The 20,142-nt window shown below is 43.6% G+C and overlaps 3 protein-coding genes across 20 annotated transcripts in view; 2 read left to right on the top strand and 1 right to left on the bottom strand.

Moving 5' to 3' along the window:
• Positions 1 to 10,886, top strand: part of TTBK2 (tau tubulin kinase 2) — a 69,616-nt gene extending 58,730 nt beyond the window's left edge. For all 3 annotated transcript variants that reach the window (XM_015864699.3, XM_015864700.3, XM_015864701.3), the window contains 2 exons: positions 516 to 1,762; positions 2,744 to 10,886. In XM_015864699.3, the coding sequence (XP_015720185.2) occupies positions 516 to 1,762; positions 2,744 to 3,212 (1,716 nt within the window). In that variant the 3' untranslated portion in view covers positions 3,213 to 10,886. The remainder of the gene's footprint in view (positions 1 to 515; positions 1,763 to 2,743) is intronic.
• Positions 10,887 to 13,567: 2,681 nt separating this feature from the next.
• LOC107314900 (uncharacterized) lies at positions 13,568 to 15,671 on the bottom strand. 3 transcript variants are annotated; one of them, XM_085548939.1, is made up of 2 exons: positions 15,098 to 15,671; positions 13,568 to 14,638 (listed from the first exon to the last, which is right to left on the bottom strand). In XM_085548939.1, the coding sequence occupies exons 1-2, from the start codon at positions 15,669 to 15,671 to the stop codon at positions 13,980 to 13,982; spliced, it is 1,233 nt and encodes a 410-aa protein (XP_085405065.1). In that variant the 3' UTR covers positions 13,568 to 13,979. The 3 variants fall into 3 exon arrangements, with proteins under 3 accessions (XP_085405065.1, XP_015720188.2, XP_085405066.1); XM_015864702.3 differs by having other exon boundaries at positions 15,191 to 15,671; XM_085548940.1 differs by lacking the exon at positions 13,568 to 14,638 and adding an exon at positions 14,793 to 15,093 and having other exon boundaries at positions 15,191 to 15,671.
• Positions 15,672 to 15,806: 135 nt separating this feature from the next.
• The window catches only part of CDAN1 (codanin 1), a 53,459-nt gene continuing 49,123 nt past the window's right edge, over positions 15,807 to 20,142 (top strand). For 12 of the 14 annotated variants that reach the window (XR_014946598.1, XR_014946599.1, XR_014946596.1 and 9 more), the window contains exons 1-3: positions 15,807 to 16,106; positions 17,970 to 18,670; positions 19,923 to 20,141. Coding sequence is in view for 7 of the 14 variants with exons in the window: in XM_085548891.1 (XP_085405017.1) it covers positions 15,807 to 16,106; positions 17,970 to 18,670; positions 19,923 to 20,141 (1,220 nt within the window). In the remaining 7 variants the exon portion in view is untranslated. Of the gene's footprint in view, positions 16,107 to 17,742; positions 17,831 to 17,969; positions 18,671 to 19,922; position 20,142 lie in introns of those variants that run through there. The other 2 variants (XM_085548894.1, XM_085548893.1) reach the window with 2 other exon arrangements.

Here is a 20,142-nt window from a genome sequence, read left to right as displayed (position 1 = left end):
AGGAATATTTATGAACGGTAGGTATTAGAGGTACTGATGCAATCAATTAGGTGGATAGAGCTTTTTCATTAGTTCTTTTGTGAACAAAGGGTCTGAATTCTGCTTAAATTGAAATTTAAGTCTATTCCTGAATCTGGACCTCAGTGTGTTCTTTGTCTTCTGTACTTGTCTAGAAAGTATTCTGGTTTATTTGTACACTGAAAGTATTCAAACTAATGTAAAATAGTAAAGTGCTTACCTCTTAATCTGGGTCTCTTCCAGGATGTTCCTTGGGAACTGCAGCATTTTCCACTGAGGATGTTCTTGTGTTATGCGTTTCTGTCTTGGGATGATAGCATATTTAATTTCCTAATAACTTATATGTATTTTACGAAGTTCAGCAATTATTTGATCATCATGATTCATAGGAATCATTAAATTATGTATTTTGAAGACACGGAGTCACAAATTCAATATAAAGATTGCTTCCTATGATGTTACTGAATTTTTCACTTTTCCTTCTCAAATTTTTTAAGGTAACAATACCCAGGCCTTCTGTGGCATCCACACAGTCTGCTTCAGAGAGCTTTCATTATGGCCACCAGCTAGAGAAAAGAGAGCGGGATGCACAGTCTATGGAACTTTTGTCTCCAAGGGAAACTTTGCCAGGTTTGGTTGTGACAGAAGATGCCACAGTTAGTGGCAGCAGACCAGATATGGTACTTCATATCAGCCAAGAAGTGCTTGAAAGAGAAGGGTGTATCAAAGAACGTGCCAGTGTCCTGAGCAGTGGCCAAGAGGACCTGCCTGAAAAATACAGTGGGAAACAGGAAGAGAAGGAACTTAAAAAACTTCCTGGAGAAACTGAGGAAGAACTACTTCCAGTGGCTTCTGATGATGCTGTTGTAATGGTGAGCAAAGAACAGAATTCTTTGCCAGGAAGCTCAAAATCTGCAGATGAAGATCCTCTAACTAATACTGATGCTGCTGAAGAATCAAAGCCAAGGCCTGTCTGCTTGGTGCCAAATCAAGATGAGCTGCAGAAGTCAACAGCACTTGAAACACCAGAATTTTCTCCGTCAAGACGGATCAACTCATATGCTGATAGACAAGCAAGCAAAATTGTTCAGGAAAATGGCTTTCATTCTAATAAGGAAGAAGTCCATGCCCAAGATTTGCAATGCCACCAAGTGGCTCTTGCTAGTTTTTTGCACCAGGAGGACAAGAAGGAGAAAAATGCTCCCAGAAATGGAGAATTATTCCACTGCATTTCAGTAAATGAGAATTCTCATCGATCTAAAAAGGACTTAGTTAAATCTCCTTTTGTATTCAGGCAGAGCCGAATCCCGGTTTTAGCGCAAGAGATAGACTCAACATCAGAATCCTCTTCTCCTGTTTCAGCAAAGGAAAAGCTTCTTTTAAAAAAGGCCCATCAGACAGACTTGGTTAGACTACTTGTGGAAAAGAGACAGCTCAAAACTTTTCTTGGTGACCTCTCAAGTGCCTCTGATAAGTCACTGGAGGAAAAAATGTCTGCTGCTCCAGTGCCATTTTCTGAGGATGATGTATTATCCTCATTTTCTAAATTGACACTGGACTCTCATTTCAGCAAGCAGACGGAAGATAGTTCTTTATCGCCAAGCAGCCCTCAGTCCAGAAAAAGCAAGATACCTAGACCAGTGTCCTGGGCCACTACTGATCAAGTCAACGGTTCAAGTTCAACTCAGTTCCTTCCTCGGCCACCACCTGGAAAACCACCTACTAGGCCTGGGGTAGAAGCAAGGTAACACAGTGAAAATAGAGATTGGTTTTCAGGTTGAAAATGGATTTGAGCTAGGCTGCAGTTACTATGCAGCATGTAAATGTGTGGAAGTCCCGTCCTTATTATTTTTTAATTTCTGACCTTCACTTCTCTAAAAAAAATCTTGCTTTATTGGAAAATGAATGAGGAAAGACTGCTAGTCTGTTTCACCAGTCAGTTTTATACATCAATAGATGTGTAGTCAAAAATTTTAAATCTGTCAATCTATAACTAAATCCTTGCCCTTTTTTTCTTCTTCAAGTGGGATCACTTATTCAGAACTTCAATTATTCACAAACTTATGGAAAACAGTAGAATTTATCATATGCAGCCCCTTTTAACCTTGAACCGTCCTTATTGTAGAAGCTTTAATTATTCTTCTTTGGAGAGTCCACCCATCAGTATGAATTTAATTAACAGTGCTCTGATCACGGCTAAGTAAAAACAACCAATGGATGACAGAGTGAACTGTAGAAATGCTCCTTTGCAGGTTCTGAATAGAGATAACCATAATCTAGTTTATTCAGTGCCTAAATTACCAGGATAAGGAGAATTATGATTTAATCAATAGTGTGAAATCCTATGAAGGAAGCTGTGGTTTGCTTTGTCATCCTTTGTTTATAGGAGTGTACTGATGATGGACAGGAATGGATACATCCCACAGAAACAGATATTGTAATCATTGCTTTTCTGTGCACATCAGCATCACTAGGAAATTTAAGTTTTCTTGTAGATGTTTAGACTGTTTATGTGAGTTTATACAACTGTAATTATTGGGTTGATTAGAATAACATGGAGGCCAAAACCTAGATGTGACCATCTCTACCTTCTTTCTTGTAAAGTTCACATTCAGATGTCTGTTCTTCCATGTAAACTCATCCTTAGTTTCCAATGATACTGTGTCTATTTGAATGTTAATGGATAGATTGAAACAGAAATATTTTTTCTTCATTTCTTCTTAAGGTTACGCAGATACAGAGTCCTGGGGAGCAGCAGCTCGGACTCGGATCTTATCTCTCGTCTGGCTCAAATTCTGCAGAATGGATCTCAAAGACCAAGGAGTTCTACACAGTGTAAGAGTCCAGGATCTCCACATAGTCCAAAAACACCACCCAAAAGCCCTGTCAACCCCCGGCGCAGTCCCAGTGCCTCCCCTAGGAGCTCTTCCTTACCCCGTACTGCTAGTTCGTCCCCATCACGGGCGGGGAGAACCCACCATGATCAGAGGAGTTCATCCCCACATCTTGGGAGGAGTAAATCACCTCCTAGCCATTCAGGCTCCTCATCTTCTAGGAGATCCTGCCAGCAAGAGCACTGCTACAACAAACCAAGCAAGAATGGCCTGAAAGGATCTGGGAGTTCCTTATACCATTCCCCAAACACTAAGACTCCCACAGGAAAGAGCAAATCAGCCACTAAGCTTAGCAGATAGGAACTGGGCCTTGACAGGTATAAATCCGCCTCTTAAGTCTGATGCATGTTGTGTCTGTGTACTGTGTATTTAAAAAAAAAATAATCAAAAAAGTATATTTAAAAAAAAAAGTGTTGAATCTGCGCTTTTTAAGAACGTAAGCTTCATAAATATTCATGAGGAAGCATACTTCGTAAATGAGTGGCCAGGCATTGCTTAAGAGCAGGCAGCAAGCTGATCTGGGGGGAGGAGGATTAAAGGATAGAAAAAGAATGACTGGGTAGTCAAAGAGGTGCAATCTATTTAAAGTTAAAAAAAAAAAAAAAAGAAAAAAAAGTATTTCCAAGGTGAGTGTTTTGAAAGGGTATTTATTTCTATGTTTTCAGTTTACTTAACTAGAAGATTTGGCCTAATTATTTCAGGCTTGTCTCAAGAATTATTTAAGAAATCCAAAACTACTATTCCCAAAACAACGTCACCACTTAGGAGATAAGTACGGCTCAAGCACTTCTCTACAGTTTAAAAAAGCACAGTTTATAAGACAATGATATTTCTACCTTATCAATCTCTTTCATTTTGAGTTTCATGCGTCCAAGTCCCTTAGTGCTCATCTTGTCCCCTGTCTACTAGAGCATAGGTTTGCTTACATGAAGTATCATGTATATCTTGTCCCTTCTTTACTCTGGTGACATTTAAAATATGAATATTAAGAGTTTCTAAGACATTTTTGTAGTGATAATTTGTAGGAATTCGCTTAGTACTAATTAGGATCCAATAAGCTAATTGTTGGTTCCATATCATACACTTCTTTGGGAATCATAAGAGGTTCTACCTTATTAGGTAGGATTTGGAAGAGCATCCTCATCTTAGGAGATGAGAGAAAGAAGTCTGCAGTTCACTGAATGTTGCAGATATGCAGTGAATTGCAGTGAATCTTCAAAAAGGAGTGCCTGATCTTTCCCTAAGCAAAATGCAAAAGAATCTTTTTTACTGCTGGCTTTTGTTTTTTCTGTTAGTTATGGATCAGTGAAATCACATTACGTTGGAGAATGGATTATAACCAAGATTTTTAAAAATTATTTTATTTTAATAAAAAATGAAAGATAAACTCATTGGGAGGATTCAGGTGACAGAAATACAGCCAATACCTTGAAAAAATCTGAGTAAGAATCACTAGAGCAAAATACATAGAAAACAATCTGAGATATTTTTAATGTTGGGTTTTTGTTATTCTTCCCAAATCATTCTTTGATAGCCAAGCTTTGTTATCTGCCAGTGAAGACCATGGTGTCTAATTCTTCTGCTATGGCTTTTTTGTTGTTGTTTTCTTTTTTCCTTGTTACTTAATAATCTCTTGTGCTCTACAGAATCTCTGTAGAGAACATTGTGATACAGCACTTCCAAATGTAGCAAGAAGAGAATACTGGCTAAGAATAGTAACGAGCATGAATGCAGTCCTTAAAAAAGATGCAGCCAGTTCTCCTTGGTCATAACTGTTGTGGAGATACTGGATGTGTAGGAGATTTGTCAGTTGCTGATCTGCTTGCTGTAGTCATATGCCTCTCCAGCCAGCATCTGTGCTTTTTTTATTTAACCTCTGCCAAATGAGTACCTTTGGATTAAAAGGGAATAAATATTTTGTCTCTGAGCTAACACATTCTAATGCTGCATTAAAGCTGCCCTGAAGCTGCACTGAATTTCACTTGCTCTGTCAGACTATGTTGATTTTTCTGTTTCTTACTGTTAATATGTATATTGTTTCTCATACGTAATGTAGCACAGTGTGGAACCTTAATTTCATTCAGGTTTCAATCACTACAGATGAATGCAATAGGTAGGATATACCTGCTTTTTCTGAAAAAAAACAAAAACAAAACCTGTACCATTGGAAAGTCTTATTCCTTTGTATTATATTGTATAATAGGTGCTATACCAATAATTGCATGTCCTCATGGTAAATTATATGATATAAATATTTATATATACATATATGTATATGCTTATATAAATTCACATTCTTGTTTTTCACTTGTAATTTATGGACCACACATAATGCATTTCCCCCTGTTAGTTCTGAATACTCTCGGCATTGCATCTCCTATTTCCTGGAGGAAAAAAAAAAAATCTGGAGTGCACAAAATCTGATAACCTTTATACCTTGGAACAAGATTGAAGGACTACTGATTTTTCAACCAGCCAGTGTTTTGTCTTGCAGCTCTCTGTCTTTCTTTAGAATTGTGTGTGCATTTGCATATGAACAGGACCAGAACCTGAAAGGTATTTTTATTTCTTATTACGAATAGGGCTTGTTGATTATTCATTTTTATTTTATAGTGTATGTTCTTAATTGTTATGAATACTCATGATATAGGTACAGTGGCAGTCAATGAATACCTGATAGATGAATGTGACAATTCCATCTTTCCTTCCTGTTTTCCTCATGTCATAAAAAAAAAAAAGCGAGAGAATATTGATTTCCATTTGTGAAAGTTCTACTCTGGGCACTGCTGGAACTATTTGTTAAGGTGGTATATGGCAGCCTAAGGTTATTTTCTCTCCAGTCTCCCTTATTTTCCATTTTGTTAAGGCCCTTTGAGCTAACTCCTACATTAAAAGGATTTAATAGGTACCAACTTCATGCAAGCTCTCCTGAAATGCTGAAGTTGAGGTGTTTGTATTTTCTCCCTAGTACAACAGAATCTAGAAACAGCTAATTGTTTTACAGATGGGAAAGGATATTAACACCTAAGGATTTTTTGTGCTCTATCCAAAAATACAGACTTGTCCATTACTGCACTTTACTATGTATGGCAGGGGAGTTAGACTACTTGATCTTTAAACGTCCCTTCCAACCCTAACCATTCTGTGATTCTCTATAAAATAAGCCAATGTTCTACACATTCACCTGTACTTGAACTAATTGCCAATGTAACAGCAGTGAACTATGCCAAAATAGGATAAGAGATCAGTCATGATTGTTAATCCAGGCTTCTTTCTGTGCAATACAAGTTTAAAGGCCTCTGTATCACCGAATGCTTCTTGCTGGGAATTCCAAAGGAACTAGTGAGAAAACAGTGAAAATACAAATGGGGGGTGGTTATGAATAATATCACTTGAATTACCTGCTCTTCTAGACATTTTTATTGCTTGTTGCCTTCTGCCAAAAACGTACAGAATTGCATACTATAGACTAATGTAGCAACTGATTAATGTAGTTAGATAGTGGTCAGCTGATCACCTCATCTATATATTTGTTACTGTAATATTTCTGGGAGGTCCGTTTAGTCATGATGAGATCTGTAAGCTCCAACACTTGCATATGCAACTGACTACCTAAAACCATCAATGTATGTGTGTGAACCTTGTGCAGAGGGGGAATGAAGGATCTATGGAGTGTATCTGCAACAAATTTTCAGGAGTGGGAAGATTTTTCTCCATCGTATACAACATCTATAGTCATTTTGCTTAAGCATTCAGCAGCTTGTACAGTAATTTTTAGCTGAAAAACAATGTAATTCAAGGAACTGTTGCTTTGTGCTCTACAAGTATCGATTTCTTTGGAGTGCAACGGAGCTATGGCATGTTCTGGATGCAAATGCTGCATGTGCATTTCCTCTTCACAGTGTTACTGTGATGTTTCAGCCCTTTCAGCATTTTTAGAGAAATTGAGGCAGGAGGCCTGTAAAATAAGACAGAACTTGAAAAGGCTGACCACATCACAAATACTTTTGTCCTGCAATTTTGAATGATATACTGAATTTGAGTGATGGCCTCAAAAATCAATATTAATATCAACAAAATTTATTATTAATTGCAAATCCTAATTGCTAAGTAAAACTCTGTTTAAAAATACTAGGAGGTGTCATACAGTATGATGATGGTGGCAAGTCATATGATGGTAGGCACCTATCTATTTGAGTAGGATCAATAAGCATGAACAATTTTAGTGTTCAAAGGCAAGAGCAACATGAGGTTTTAACTGCTAGTACGTACAGTTATTCAGGAGGTGCAGACCTCTGGGGGGTTGTAGCCACTGGCTGTAACTTGGAAAATCTGGACATATTCTTGCTTTGAAGTCTGAATGCTTGAGAACAAGCTTTCTATCACACCTCACTAAACAGTCTTGGCATAGAAGGAATGGTCTGGTGCTGTATATTTCAGAGGTTTTTCATCTGAAAAAGACTTGCAGGAGCTCAACCAGTTAGAAATTACAATTATTATGACATTGATTATCACTGGCAAAACACAGAATTTTTATTTTTTTTAATATATATATATATATAAATGTTTGTACATGTGTGAATATACACATTTACCTAGGTACTGTATACTATATAGAAACATGTTATTTATATACATATATATACACATGCTATGTGTGTATATAGGTAGAAACAGTCTCAGCTATTGCATCCTGATTACTTAAATTCATTTACCAGAGTGAGCTGAGGTCTGTGGTGCTTTGATTGGTCTGATCTCTGCTTTATCTGCCATAATGTTGCTATGCCCTGATGCCGATTCTCTTCCCTTTTACAAGGCCTGATCTTGCAGTCCTCTTTTGGCAAAACTCCCATAAGTCTTTTTTGTCGCAGCAGCAATTATGCAATGGTTAATTGCAGTGCTCCTAAATATGTATTATTTTTCTCTTTGATGCGAGTGTACACAGTGCCAGTTGAATGGTGTGGACTCTCCTGTAAACAGATTTTTCCATAATGAAATAGAGATTTCTGTAAAACACTAAGAAGCAGAAATTCTGCTTCGGAGACGGTTATTTCAATGTTTTATAAAGGTCTAGTTGCAGAACAGGAATACTTGCCTCCAGTTTTTGTATGTATGTAAAAAATGAGAGAGGAATCTTCCAGAAAGGAATAAGAGAATAGAAGGGAGCTTAAACTCACTAATGAACTCAATAACTAACTCATGGAATATACTGATAGTAGGCTGTTCTTTTTTTAATGCAGGAAGGATTCTGCGAGGTGGTGAGAGCCATGCCTGTCTGTACAATGCCAGTGAGTGAGAGGGATCTCAGGTGTCTAGGTTAAAACAGTGATCCCATATAGTGCATTCTCCATATGCTTGTCTACCCTAAAGGGTTGTTAGAGAACCACCAACTGTATAAATAAAAGCCTTGACAATTACCTGTGATTCCCATCTTTAACTGTTGAAAGCTTTGGATGCTCATTCATTTCTGCAACTAGCCGAATATTTTTATTCAATTTTTTGAGCAAACCAAGTAGGCAGCAAACTGAAGGATTTTGTTTGTTGTTTTGATTTGGCTGATATGTCTTGTTCACAATTTGCAGTTGCTGGTTACTTTGGTAAAAGGAAGCAAGGTTGAGTGTTTTGGCTCTGTGCAGTCCATAGGTGTGGATCATGATGTTCGTAGCCAATATGTGCAACCATGTAAACACGCTCACCTCACACAAGGATACCTCAGCTATCCACTTGAAGCCAGTCTTCCTCTCCCCAACGCGTAACATTTATGAAGGAGAAATGTTATAAAATTCAGCTAAGATTCTATAATAACTACCTGGAATCATCTTAGGATGTTGCAAAATGCTGAAAAGTTTATTTAATCGCAGTAGCAACAAGCTTCATTTGACGATGGTTTAAGTAACTAGATTTTTAATATTAACCTCTGAGCGTTTGTTTATAAGGAAAGAATTGAAGAGGAATGTATTATTTTAAAGTCTACAATATTAACTTGGCAATTTTTCCAGCCTTTCAGGATTGAGCATGTAGGCTGATTTTACTCCCCATTGCTGGTAATACATCCTCTCTTATAAAAGGAGCAGTGACAACACCTCAAGAACTTTATACTTCTGTGGGATTAATAGACGTTGCTTTTCTAACTTTCTACAACAGCTGGCATTTATGTGAGCTGTCTCTAAGAGTTATGTATTTTCCTTTTGGGTGATTTCTTTAATAGAAACAACCATGTAGCTGACACAACAAATTTAGCACAAAGGAAATTGCGACCCACAGAGTCCAGCAGGGAAGCTGAACCTGGGCTGCAGGGGGTACCCAGAGCTTCCAGGGACTTGCTGGTTTTCTCTACTGTTGTGATAGAGAAATTGTCTTTCAGGGAACGGGAATTTAGTTGCAGTGCTATGCAACAAGACCTCTATACCCTGTTCCTTCCTATGAAGAGAGTTCCAGCTGAGTGGTTAAGTTAGATGCCAAAAGCCTGGGTGAAATTCTCTCTGGTTTTGTTTCAAGTATGTCAGGATTCCCACTAATGCAATGCAAAATTTAAACGCACAAATTTGTACGTACAAATAATGAATGTGGATTTGAAGTTTCTGCTCTAAGTGTTGAGCAATGCCTTTTTTTTTTTTTTTTGTAGTGCAAATGTTAGCCTGTGTTTTGCTCTTGTTTCTCCCCGGTTCACATAAACAACTTGGATCCTTTCTGTTCCTGTGCAAGTGAAACTTTCATTAAAATAGAGACTAGTTTTCTTTAGCTTTTTTTTTTTTTTTCCTGCTTAGGAAAGGAATAAATTCACTCTACATCTTGCATTTGCGGTTACTATAACTTAAATTGGAAAATGCATAATTTTAGTAAAGTTTGTGACGTGACTTGCTTTTTGATCCCTTATTTTCTGTAAGAATTGCTGCTGTTAGTCAGCTTAGGCCAAGAGCACTGAGTCCACCATTTCTTCTGAAAACATTACTGCAGGTGGGCTACTCGTACAGGATTCTTATAGTCCCCAACTGGCTTTGGGAATTCAGCTAGTATTAATTGGTTACAGATGCTTGTTTTATTTTGAGATCACTTGATCTGTGACCTAATTTTTACGTAAGGGAGCTCTAGTAGCAGTAAACCAGCTCGCTCCCTAAGGTACATAATGTTGGCCAGCTTGCTTGCATGGCTTCAGATTCTTTCAAGTCCTTATCTGCATTGTGGCAGGCAAGGTCACAAAGGTTTAACACAGGGTGCAGTAAGGGATTTGGGGCCATTTCACATCTTTTCCTTCTCTCTGGTATGACTGGATATCTGGAATGATTGCCCTGCAGCCTTTTCTGCATCCTCTGCTTTCTTAGGTTGGAATGCAACACTTGATTCTTGAACCTCTAACTGATTTTCTGTAGAATCAACCTAGAGATGACTTGCACTGTGTATGAGAGAGAGAGAGAGAAAACAGGTGTAAATTTTCTAATGCTTTCCTATGAATATCCAAACTGCTAAAATAAGAAAATCACCAGCAATGCCTTCATACAAGTACTGACTTTTTGAAGCTGCAAACCAATGGCTGCTAATTGAAAATCTCTAGGCAATACCACGAAGATGAAATTGGTGTATTAGCTAAAAATACAATGTTGTCACTCCATAAGGAATTAAGTACTTGATCTGTATCATGATTAAATTAAGTGCAAAACAGTTCTGAGGTTGTTCGTTACCATTGAACATGACAAACGAGTCCTTCAAAATTCTTTTGCTCAATAATTGCAATTCTCTTTCCCCTCCTAGGAAATTTTAAGCCATTCTTTTTCTTTTAAGTTTGCTCAGGCACCCAAAAACAGTAAAGAGTTGATGTGCTTGTAATGGTCATTTGTACATAAAGGTGTAATTATTTATTTTCTCATTTGTACCATATCAAGGCTTTGTACAATGTTTTAAGTTTTGTTTTCAAATTATTTTGTATTTTATTTTTATAAACTGGTTATAAATAAAATATTCATTCAGCATGCAAAACCTCAATCCTTGACTGTGTTTGTACGGTGACTTTGCTGTTCAAAGTATACTGTATGAAGCTGATTTTTTTTTCAGTTGTTTTTTGTTGTTGTACATTAGATGGAGAAAAACTTTGTTTTCTGTAGTGAGAAAGCAAAAAGCAAGTGTTGGTACTACTGCAAAAGAAGCTGATGCTCATACTGCAAGAGTGATTGGGTCAATGGGAGTTCTACTGTTTAGTATATTGATGTATTGTGTAATAAGTAACATTAGGAACAACTCAACCCTCCTCCTTAAATATCTCCTTCTCTATTTTCTCTTGTTCTTTGTTTATTCTCTCTGCATTCACCCAAACAACAAATGCCATGGCAGATCAGATCAATTTAGTAATATGATATGGTGGATCCTAGCCTTGTTTGTGTAGCAAGCGAGCTATGCTTATGGATTCTTAAACAGGCTAAATTATAATTTCTTCTTTAGCCAGAGGCCACTGTAATAAGTTTATTTGTCCAGCTGTATGGACATTCACACCAAGCTTTTACAGCCTCTTGTAAAGTCTCATTCTCTGTGCAGTACAACTTAGCTGCAGATAGCAAAAAAGTTAATGAAGTTATTGAATCTGAGTAGGTTGCGCTATGTGTGGAGATGCAGTATTAACCAGTTGCTCTAGTTCCCTCCAAGATCCTTCTGTTCCTCTTTCTAGAAAAACGAGATAAAAGTACAGTGTCATCACATTTATATATTTGCAGTCTACATGCATGCTTGTCTTAGTCCTTGTGTGCTGTGGAAAACACTGCTTGCTTGATGCACAGCAGAACAAGGTTACTAGGGAGGTCTAGAAGAATTGGAGAAAGTTCCTGGATCTCTTTCTTGGCATTGCCACTGTTATGACCTGTATGTGAAGCAAATTAAAGGGCAGCTCTGTCCTTGTTCTGTTAAGAGCAGCCAGAAAAGTACTGTTGTTCTTCTGGAGGGTGTGTGCTCTTTGTGTTCCCAGTGAAGCCACCATTTGATAACAGAAAAAGCACACAAAGAAACAGAAAGCCAGCTGTATTAATTGGAAGTTGAAAATAAAAAACATACATGCTCTGTACTGGAGGTGAGATAGATATCTCAGTATCTTAAGTCATCTAGAACATTTCAATGAACAATTGGATGTTGTGTTGAGGGACATGGTTTAGTGGGAGCTATTGGTAATAGGTGAATGGTTGGACTGGATGATCTTTTAGGTCTTTTCCAACCTTGGTGATTCTATGGTAAGTAGTGATCATAACCAAGATGGGAGAGTGGTCTCGAATTGGCTTCAACATACCTAGGCTGTACAGTTGACAGACTGAAGAAGATCCAAGGCTGGAACAAAAGAAACAGCACAGGAGATCAGTGCTGAGCTCTCATTTCTGAAGCACCTTTTGTGTTGTTTTTTTTTGCCATCTGCACAACCACAGGAGACACAGCCCACTGGCTCTGCTCTTGAAATCTTGCAGCACTTCTCTGCACCTGGACCATAGCCTGCTCTCATGTAAACATAAACGTGTGACAGCTGTGTAGCACACACAAGCTAGCTTTCCCTAGAAAGGCTGGAGTAAATGAAATTCAGGAATCAACAATTGAAGAAAGAACTGAAATACAGAAAGAACATTGGGCAGGAAAGAACTGGCCGCTGCACCCTGGACGAGCTCAATCAGCTGCCCAAAAAGACCAGGTAAACTTGACTCATTTTTTCTAACCCAACCTGGGATATCACAACTGTATTAAGAGGCTGCTTTGTGTATGAGAACAGAAATGAAGGGTACCAGAAAACACTGCTTGACAGATCCCATCTGTGCTGAGGAGTAGAAATATAAATGCTTCTAAGAAGCTAACTCTATCCTGGTTTTGATGCCAGCATTTTTTGAGTAAGGTAGTGGTAGCTGTCATTCACACCATCTCCTTTTATAAGGGAAACAAGGAGCTAAGAACCTCCTCCAGGGCAACGCCCTTGTGCTGAGTCCATGTGGTGGCTGCAATTGAACTGCACCTGGCTCAGCTTTGTTTTAAGAAATTTGTTTCCATTCTTGGCTCAGCAGTGCCTCAGAAGAAACCTGTTAAAACCCAGCTATCCTGAGCTCAAACAGACTCCTGCACAGGCGTGAGATGAGATCCCTTGCTTTGAGGTAACTATTCTAATGGTGACTGCTATCCAGAATCAGCCTCTGTAATTTATTTAACAGCAAGTCTAATTTCTACTTCATGTAAAAGAACACAGAAACATTTTTTGTTCTTAGTATTTCAAGTGATGTGATACCAACTCCAAAATCAGAAGATAGAGCTTGTTTATAAGCCATAAGAAAAGTTATTCCGTATCAAAACCAGGCATCACTCATCAGTTACTGGTTTTGCTTTATGTCTCTATTTTAATAATATGACAAGAAATAGCCTGCTCTACTAGTGAAGTAAAACAAAATGCCTCTGAGAGGGTGCATTTGGCAAGCTGGGAATGAACAGCAGCCAAATGGAGCGATGCTGTATGAATTTGGAGAAGCACATTCATCAGCAGCAGCTCAATCCTAAAACCTCAGGGAGGCAGGTGTATCCGACCCTTCCTGCCATACCTTCCTTGCACAGCTGAGACTTAGAAAAACAAAACCCCAAACCAACAGCAAACAAGCAAACAGCCCTGATGTTATAAGTATTAGAAAAAGCAACTACTTAAAAGCACCAGCTCATTTTGCCATTCCTTTAATTAAAAAAAACAAACAAACACCTAAGCAACCTGTGTAAGTCAGCTCCTGCTGGTCAGTAACCATAACGTTACTTTTGCACCCAAATTTCATGCCTTTTATTTTCCAAAAGGTCACATTAAACAAAGGAGAATACAGACAAGAGTCTTAGTCAAAATAAATCTGTTTTGTTTTTAAGAGAGTAAGAGGATAAAGAGAACAGCAGAAAAACATTAGCCAGTTGAAACTGAATTAACAGAACTGGTATTTAGTGTTTAATGCCACCTCCTATAGAGAAATGTTTCCCACTGGGAAAAATGTGGGGGGCGAGTCCACTTTGCTCCTTCAAGTCACAGGCTGGAGCAGAACAAACAACAGCACCTAACACAACAGTCACTGTACATATATTCAAGTTTTACATGTCTGCAAAGCAGAAGTAGTAGCAGCCATTTGGATGTTCTTTCTTAATGGTTCTCAGGGGGGGCCTGGGGAACTCCGAAGGACCTGGTTCCTGGGATGTAGAGCTGGAACTGCAGCTGCTGCTCCTGCTGCTGCCCCCAGCCATCTGTACCTGGCCTCTGTCCTCAGTGGGGGAAACCTGGGGAGAGCCTGGGCTCAGGTACCCGGCTGTGGTCTGTGTAGAGGTGGTGGTGTACGTAGTTGGGCCAGTGTTGTTTTTTACGTAGACATTTTTGATAGCAACAAGTGTATGCGCCATGATGCTGAGGCTGTTACTCAGATCCTGCATGCCTTGCTGCAGCAGCCGAAGGTTGTGGTTGACACTGTCAAAGCCAGACTGGATCACCTGCATCTGGGTCTGCTGAATCTGCACTAGGTCTGCTTCAGTTATTCCAACTGAGTCTGCCTGGGATCTACCTTTTGATTTGGCTTTTACCTTCCCTGAGGAAGCACCACCCGATGTCCCCAGATAAGGCAGCTGCTCCTGGCTAGGTGGGACCACTGCCATGTCCTCAGAGCTTTCCTCCGGCTCTACCACTTTCACCACTATCTCTTCTTTTAGGTTCATCTTCTCAAGACCGGGTTGATGAGATGGGCCAGGATCATCATTAAACCCTAGAAACGAGGTGAGAGGAAAAGCAGAGGACAGTCAGTGAGGAACTTCACAGTCGGTCAGGTGTGTTTTTACCCCTCAGCGCACTCATCAGCCCTTGAACCGAGACCCCACCACAGCAGCTTGTGCTGCACTTTCTGGTGCTTTTAGAACACACATCACCCCTATACGGGGGGAAGAAAACCCTAAAGATCCATTTATTGAATAGCTGTTTATTGTAATCCCCGTACCGTCCCCACCGCGGACGCTAAGCCGCAGGTCCCCAAAGACACATTTACTGTGTGTTGCGTCTGTGCACGGCAACGCCGATTGCAGGGAGTCCCTGGGTACTGCAGCTGCTGTTTCAGCGCATTGACGCCCCCTCTCTCTGGGACACAAAACCGTACGTAGTCACAGCACTCCGGGCAGCCTAGGATTGCGTGTTGGCATTTTATTTTTGCAATTGCAAGCACGGAATCTACAAAGGTGGACAGGAGGGGCTGGCTTAGCGCCGCCGGGACGGGAGGTCCGCTGCCATGTACTGTCACGGGCCGCCGGCGGTGCCCCGCACTCACCCATCTCCCCCACGGCGGCGCCGGGCAGCTCCAGCGTGTCGATGCCGCCCACGATGGGCACGGCCTCGGCGTGCAGCAGGGAGCCGTAGGCGCGGGGGGGCAGGTGGTGGTGGTGGTGGTGGCGGCGGGCGGGCGCGGCGCCGGGCGGCAGCTCGTCGGGGGCCAGGAGGAGGCCGAGGCCGAGGGCGGCGTTGGGGCCCGGCGGCCCGCCGCCCTGAGACAGGCGGCACAGCTTGCTACGGTCGCGGCGCTTCAGGTCCCGCCAGCGCTTCTTCAGGTCCTCCACGTCGCGGGGGCAGGCGGCCACCGGGTTCACCTTGTGCCGGATCAGCTCCCACACCTTCCGCTTCTGGCCCGGGGAGGCGCGGCCCGGCCCCGCCGCGAACAGCAGCCGCTCGTGCTTCAGCACCTGCTCGATCAGCACCTCCGTCTCCGCCTCGTTAAAATTGGCCTTGCGCCGCTTGGGCGAGTCCTCGGCCATCCTCCGCCGCCGCCGGGGGGCCGGGGGTGCCCGCGGGGGGGGCGCGCCGCCGCCCCTTCCCCCGGCCCGGCCCGCGGGCGCCGCCGCCGCCGCTAGGCCGGGCCCCGCGCCCCGCCGGGGAAGGGAACACCGCGCATGAGAGGAAAGGACGAGCCAGGCCGGCGCAGGCGCCCCGTGCCCCGCGTGTTGACACGGGGAGGGGGCCCGGCCCCGGGCCCGGCCCGCGCCCGCCCCGCCCCCGCCCGCCCCCTCCCCGCCGGGATTCCCCGCCGTCCCGCCCCGCCCGGCCCCGCCGCGGGTTGTGCGCCTGCTCGGCGGCCGCGGCCGAGGCGCCCGGGAATGGCGGCGGTTTTGGAGCTGCTGCTGAGCGAGGAGCTGCCGCTGGGCGCCGTGCTGCGATGGCTGCGGCGCGACCCGGGGCAGCGCCCGGCAGAGGTAACGCGGCACCGCCACGCTCTGTGCGGGCAACGCGGCCGAGCGGGAAACTTGGAGCGCGGGGGAGGCCCGTGCGGGAACGGGGCGGCCCGTGGGGGCAGAGCTCCGCCGAGCGGGACGTGGGAAGGCGGGGCCGGGGCCGCGGGACCGCTACTGCCCGCCGGGCCATAGGGCGGAGGTGGAATGGCGGAATGGCGGCGAGAGCGGCGCGGAGCGCGGGGTCCCGACGTATCGGTGGGGGAAGCGGCGCCGTGAGTCCGCACGGCCGGCACGGGTACAGCCAGACAGCGGGGATGGGGCCGGGTCTCAATGCGCGTCGGGAGCTTCTCGTGTCCCTGTGTGCACGCTGTGCTGTGCCCAGACCTGTTGCTGGTCCGAGCAGACGGAGCTCTGTAACGCACCGTGTGCCGAGCATTGGGGTTCCCGTGGTTGTACAAATCTTTATAACCACGCGTTGACCAGGAGCGCTTATGCCGAAGTGATACTCGCAGAACAAGATCTATAGATGAAGCATTTTCAGCCCGAGTTCCTTAGAACGCCTCTAAGATCGGAACTTACTGCTGTCACCCCAAACTTCTGTCGGAAGGAGGGAGCAGCGTCCCCGGCGTGCAGCACTTCATAACCTACGGGCGGCAGGCACGGGCCTGCAGTTGGCACGCAATTGGAGGCGCTGACCGCTCCGAGCTGCAGGCTGTGGGCTGGGTACATGCGGGGGTTCGCCTTGCCGGGCCCTGCAGGTGGTGTGTGCGGTGAGAAGGCCAGCAGGCAGGGAGCTGGTGGCACGCAGCAGGGCTGTGCACCTCTGTTAACTCGCACAGTGAGAGAGGAGTAAAGATGTGCTGTGCTCTGAAAGGAGCACACTGGCTCACACTGAGGAGCTGACTGGCTACACGTGCAGACTGTAAGCTGTCTCTTCTCTAAACACAGATTAGAAACCAAAGAATGGTAGAGTACATCTTGCCCTGGCTTTCATGAGGCAATTTGTGCAGCTGGCCCTGGTCTGCACAGGGCATTAGCCTGCTAATTCCGCCCTGTACCAAGGCTGTGCCAGCCTCAGGCTTCACTAAGGAGATGTGGTGCTGTCATGCTTATTTTCATGTCACTAAGGAGCAGACTGCTTCCTGTGAGCGCTGCTTCTACTGTTGTTGAAGTGGCACAGAGTACCATGGAGAGGAAACAGGGATGTGTATGTTGTTAGGAACAAAACACGCTTTTCCTAGCGTACAAAGCTTTGAGCTGTGCACGGGGTATGAAGTCTGTTTGTTTCGTGTTACCCTGGGAAGATCGTCACCTGTTTGGGTTTGTAATGTATTGATTCTATCAGTGTCTTTTTAATTGTCTGTGGGGTCTCAAGTGAGAGGAAATATTGAAGTCATCTGATATTTAGCACTGCAGGACTCAAAGTACTTCAACACTTGTTCTCATAGCACCCCTCTGTGGACGTAGGTGGCATTTGTGGATAAGTAGAGTATGGGGAAGTTGTAGGCTTTAGTTTTTCACGTTCGAATTAGCTGCTTGAATATCTGTGCCCTACTTTGAAACATTGGACGCAGAGGTGCCAGTTGCTCCAGGCTCTTGCTGGCCGCAGCTCCAGTGTCACTGCTGTTTCCAGGGGACAGCTCTGCTGCTTCTCAGCTGGAGGCCAAAGTGAATGACTCCACTGGGAATCTGCTGCCAAAATGACTGTGTGGAGGCTGGCTTTCAGGCTTATGACTTGTGCTGAGGTCAGTTGGGTTGTATTGGCCTACTTTGACATACCGTGTTGTTTTTTATTGTGTATTGCAATACTAGATGAGTCTAGACAAGTGAAAAGAAAGAATGAGGAAACAATTTTATATTAAAGCTTTGTCCTCTTTTTTGTAGGAGAACCACATCCATGACAAGCTGGTATCACTCAGTTTGCTTCAGAAAGATTTTGTGCCTTTTCTGCTGAATTTCTTAAGAGAGCAGACCAGCCAGATACTGACTAATGGACCCTCCACTCCTGCTAAAACTCCCAATTCCAAGGCCCACAGGAGCCAAAGGACGGGACCAGAAAGGAGAGCAGGCCATGCAACTAGCAGCCGAGTGCAGCTCTTTTCCCAAAGGACTTCAATGACCTCCTGTGCCACAGACACCAGCTTTTCTCCTGCTGCTGCATCCAGCAGCTCCTCTTCCTTTTCTGAGTCAAACCTGTCGAGCCCTTGCAGTGACTTCCCCAGCTTGGTGTCCAGTAGCAGCCCGAGCTTTGGGTACAGCCCTGTGCTCACCCACAGTGAGAAGCGCTCGGCTCAGAAGGCCAACCTGGGGAGCTTCCTCACTGCTGCACCAGAGGCCTTGCCAGCAAGGCGGGGCAGGAGAAAGGGCGGCAGCTCTGTCAGTGCCTCTGGCCGGCAGGTTGCTCGGGATCTGGGGCGGTCTGTGGCCGAAGAGGAAGATGGAAAGAGTGAAAGTGCATCGTGGAGTGGAGGGAGAAGGAAGCGGATTGAAGTGCCTCTTGTTACTGCTAGATCCCCTCCCAGCCAGCTAAACCTTAACAACCTAGAGGAGTTCCCACCCATGGGTACTGCCTCTGGCTGGACAAAGTAAGAGTGTGTCTGCCTCGCTGTCTTATTTGGATCGTGCTGCATGTTGCTGTTCCATGACTGGCTCATTCTGTTGTGCACTTTCAGATACAAAAGATGCTGTCACAGACAATACTGTGGAGCTGACTTCTTGTTCTCCTTGGCCAAAACAGCCTTGTAACTGCTGCTGCACAGGGGAATATTGCTATCACGGGCAGTCAGCTTCCGACCCTGTGTGCTCACCTCTGTGCCCCTTGTGTTGTGCCTGCAGCTTGCCGGTGCACAGGCCAGCTGCTGTAAAGCTGAACGCATCTTTGTCCTTCTGTTTGCTAACAAGTCAGCATTATCTAAGCTCTTCATGTTTCTTGCTTAACACAATAGCAATTGCTGATCAAGTGCAGCCCTGGAAGGCTCTTCAGCTTTACTGATGCAAGGAAAAAAGCTTTTGGGTTGAAGTTCTGTGAATTCTGGTTACAAATATCAGTGTGTAGCTTCATTTGTGTCGTGTGGTTATGGACAAATAGCTGGATGGTTCTCATACTCACTTTGCTCTTCAGCAGGCTCAACTCTCCCTGATGACACTGCCTTTGCTTTGGGGCAACTGTTTGTCTTGTGGTTGCCTCACTACTCTCTTTGATTTTTTCACTCTTTAAAACTTTTGTTAGCAAATATAATGCTTTCATGTCAGGCTGATTGCTCTGTAAGCCAGGCACTGGCCTTAGAAAGGGTCACTTTCTAGTTGGACAAATAAAATTCCAGCAGAAAACTGATAGTCTCTGTATCTGTTTGGGAGATGCCTCTGACTGCACTACAGAGCCTCTTCCTGAAGGTCCAGCCTAGCTAACTTATGCAGGAAGAATAGGTTCCCCTAAACTTTAAGGATAACACTTTACTGGGATACGGTAGTGGCTTGTTTATTAGTGGCTGTGTTAGAAACTGCTGGTGAGTTGATTTCATGCAAAAATAATTAATCCGCTGTCCTTTTAAACCATTGTTGTTTGGAGGAGCTGCTTGTCAGTCTGTCAGTGTTCTGTGCACTGTTGATAATTACACATGTAGGCAGCAAGGGGCAGCAGGCTGTTTTTTGCTGTCCGTAGCTCCTTGAGTACTGACAGTACCTACAGACAAAGTTTAGAAGTTCACAGTGCTGACTCGATACCTGTTTTATTTTAGCATTAGGTTCTTTTGGAAGAGTTTAACGCGTATCGGTCTTGAGATTTAATTTCTAATGTTGTTTTGGTGATTCCAATGAAATCCTTTCTCACTCTTTCAGCAAAAGCAAGCCATCAAGGCGCATCAACCCAACTCCTGTGAGTGCTGAACGCCCTCTTTCAAAGCCAAAGATGTGCTTCACTTCAACGCCTGTCAGCCAGCCTCCTCGATTTTCGGCTGGGTCAAGCCCTGAGGCCTTTAACATTGTACAGGAGGGAAACCCAACTTCTGTGTTAAGCAGCAGCCTTCAAGAGGAGAGGGAGATGCTGAAGAAAGAACGG

This window comes from Coturnix japonica, chromosome 5 (genome assembly GCF_054131305.1).
Source record: "Coturnix japonica strain WE chromosome 5, WE-NBRP24, whole genome shotgun sequence".
Lineage (NCBI taxonomy): Eukaryota > Metazoa > Chordata > Aves > Galliformes > Phasianidae > Coturnix > Coturnix japonica.
This window is presented reverse-complemented; position numbering and strand designations above follow the sequence as displayed.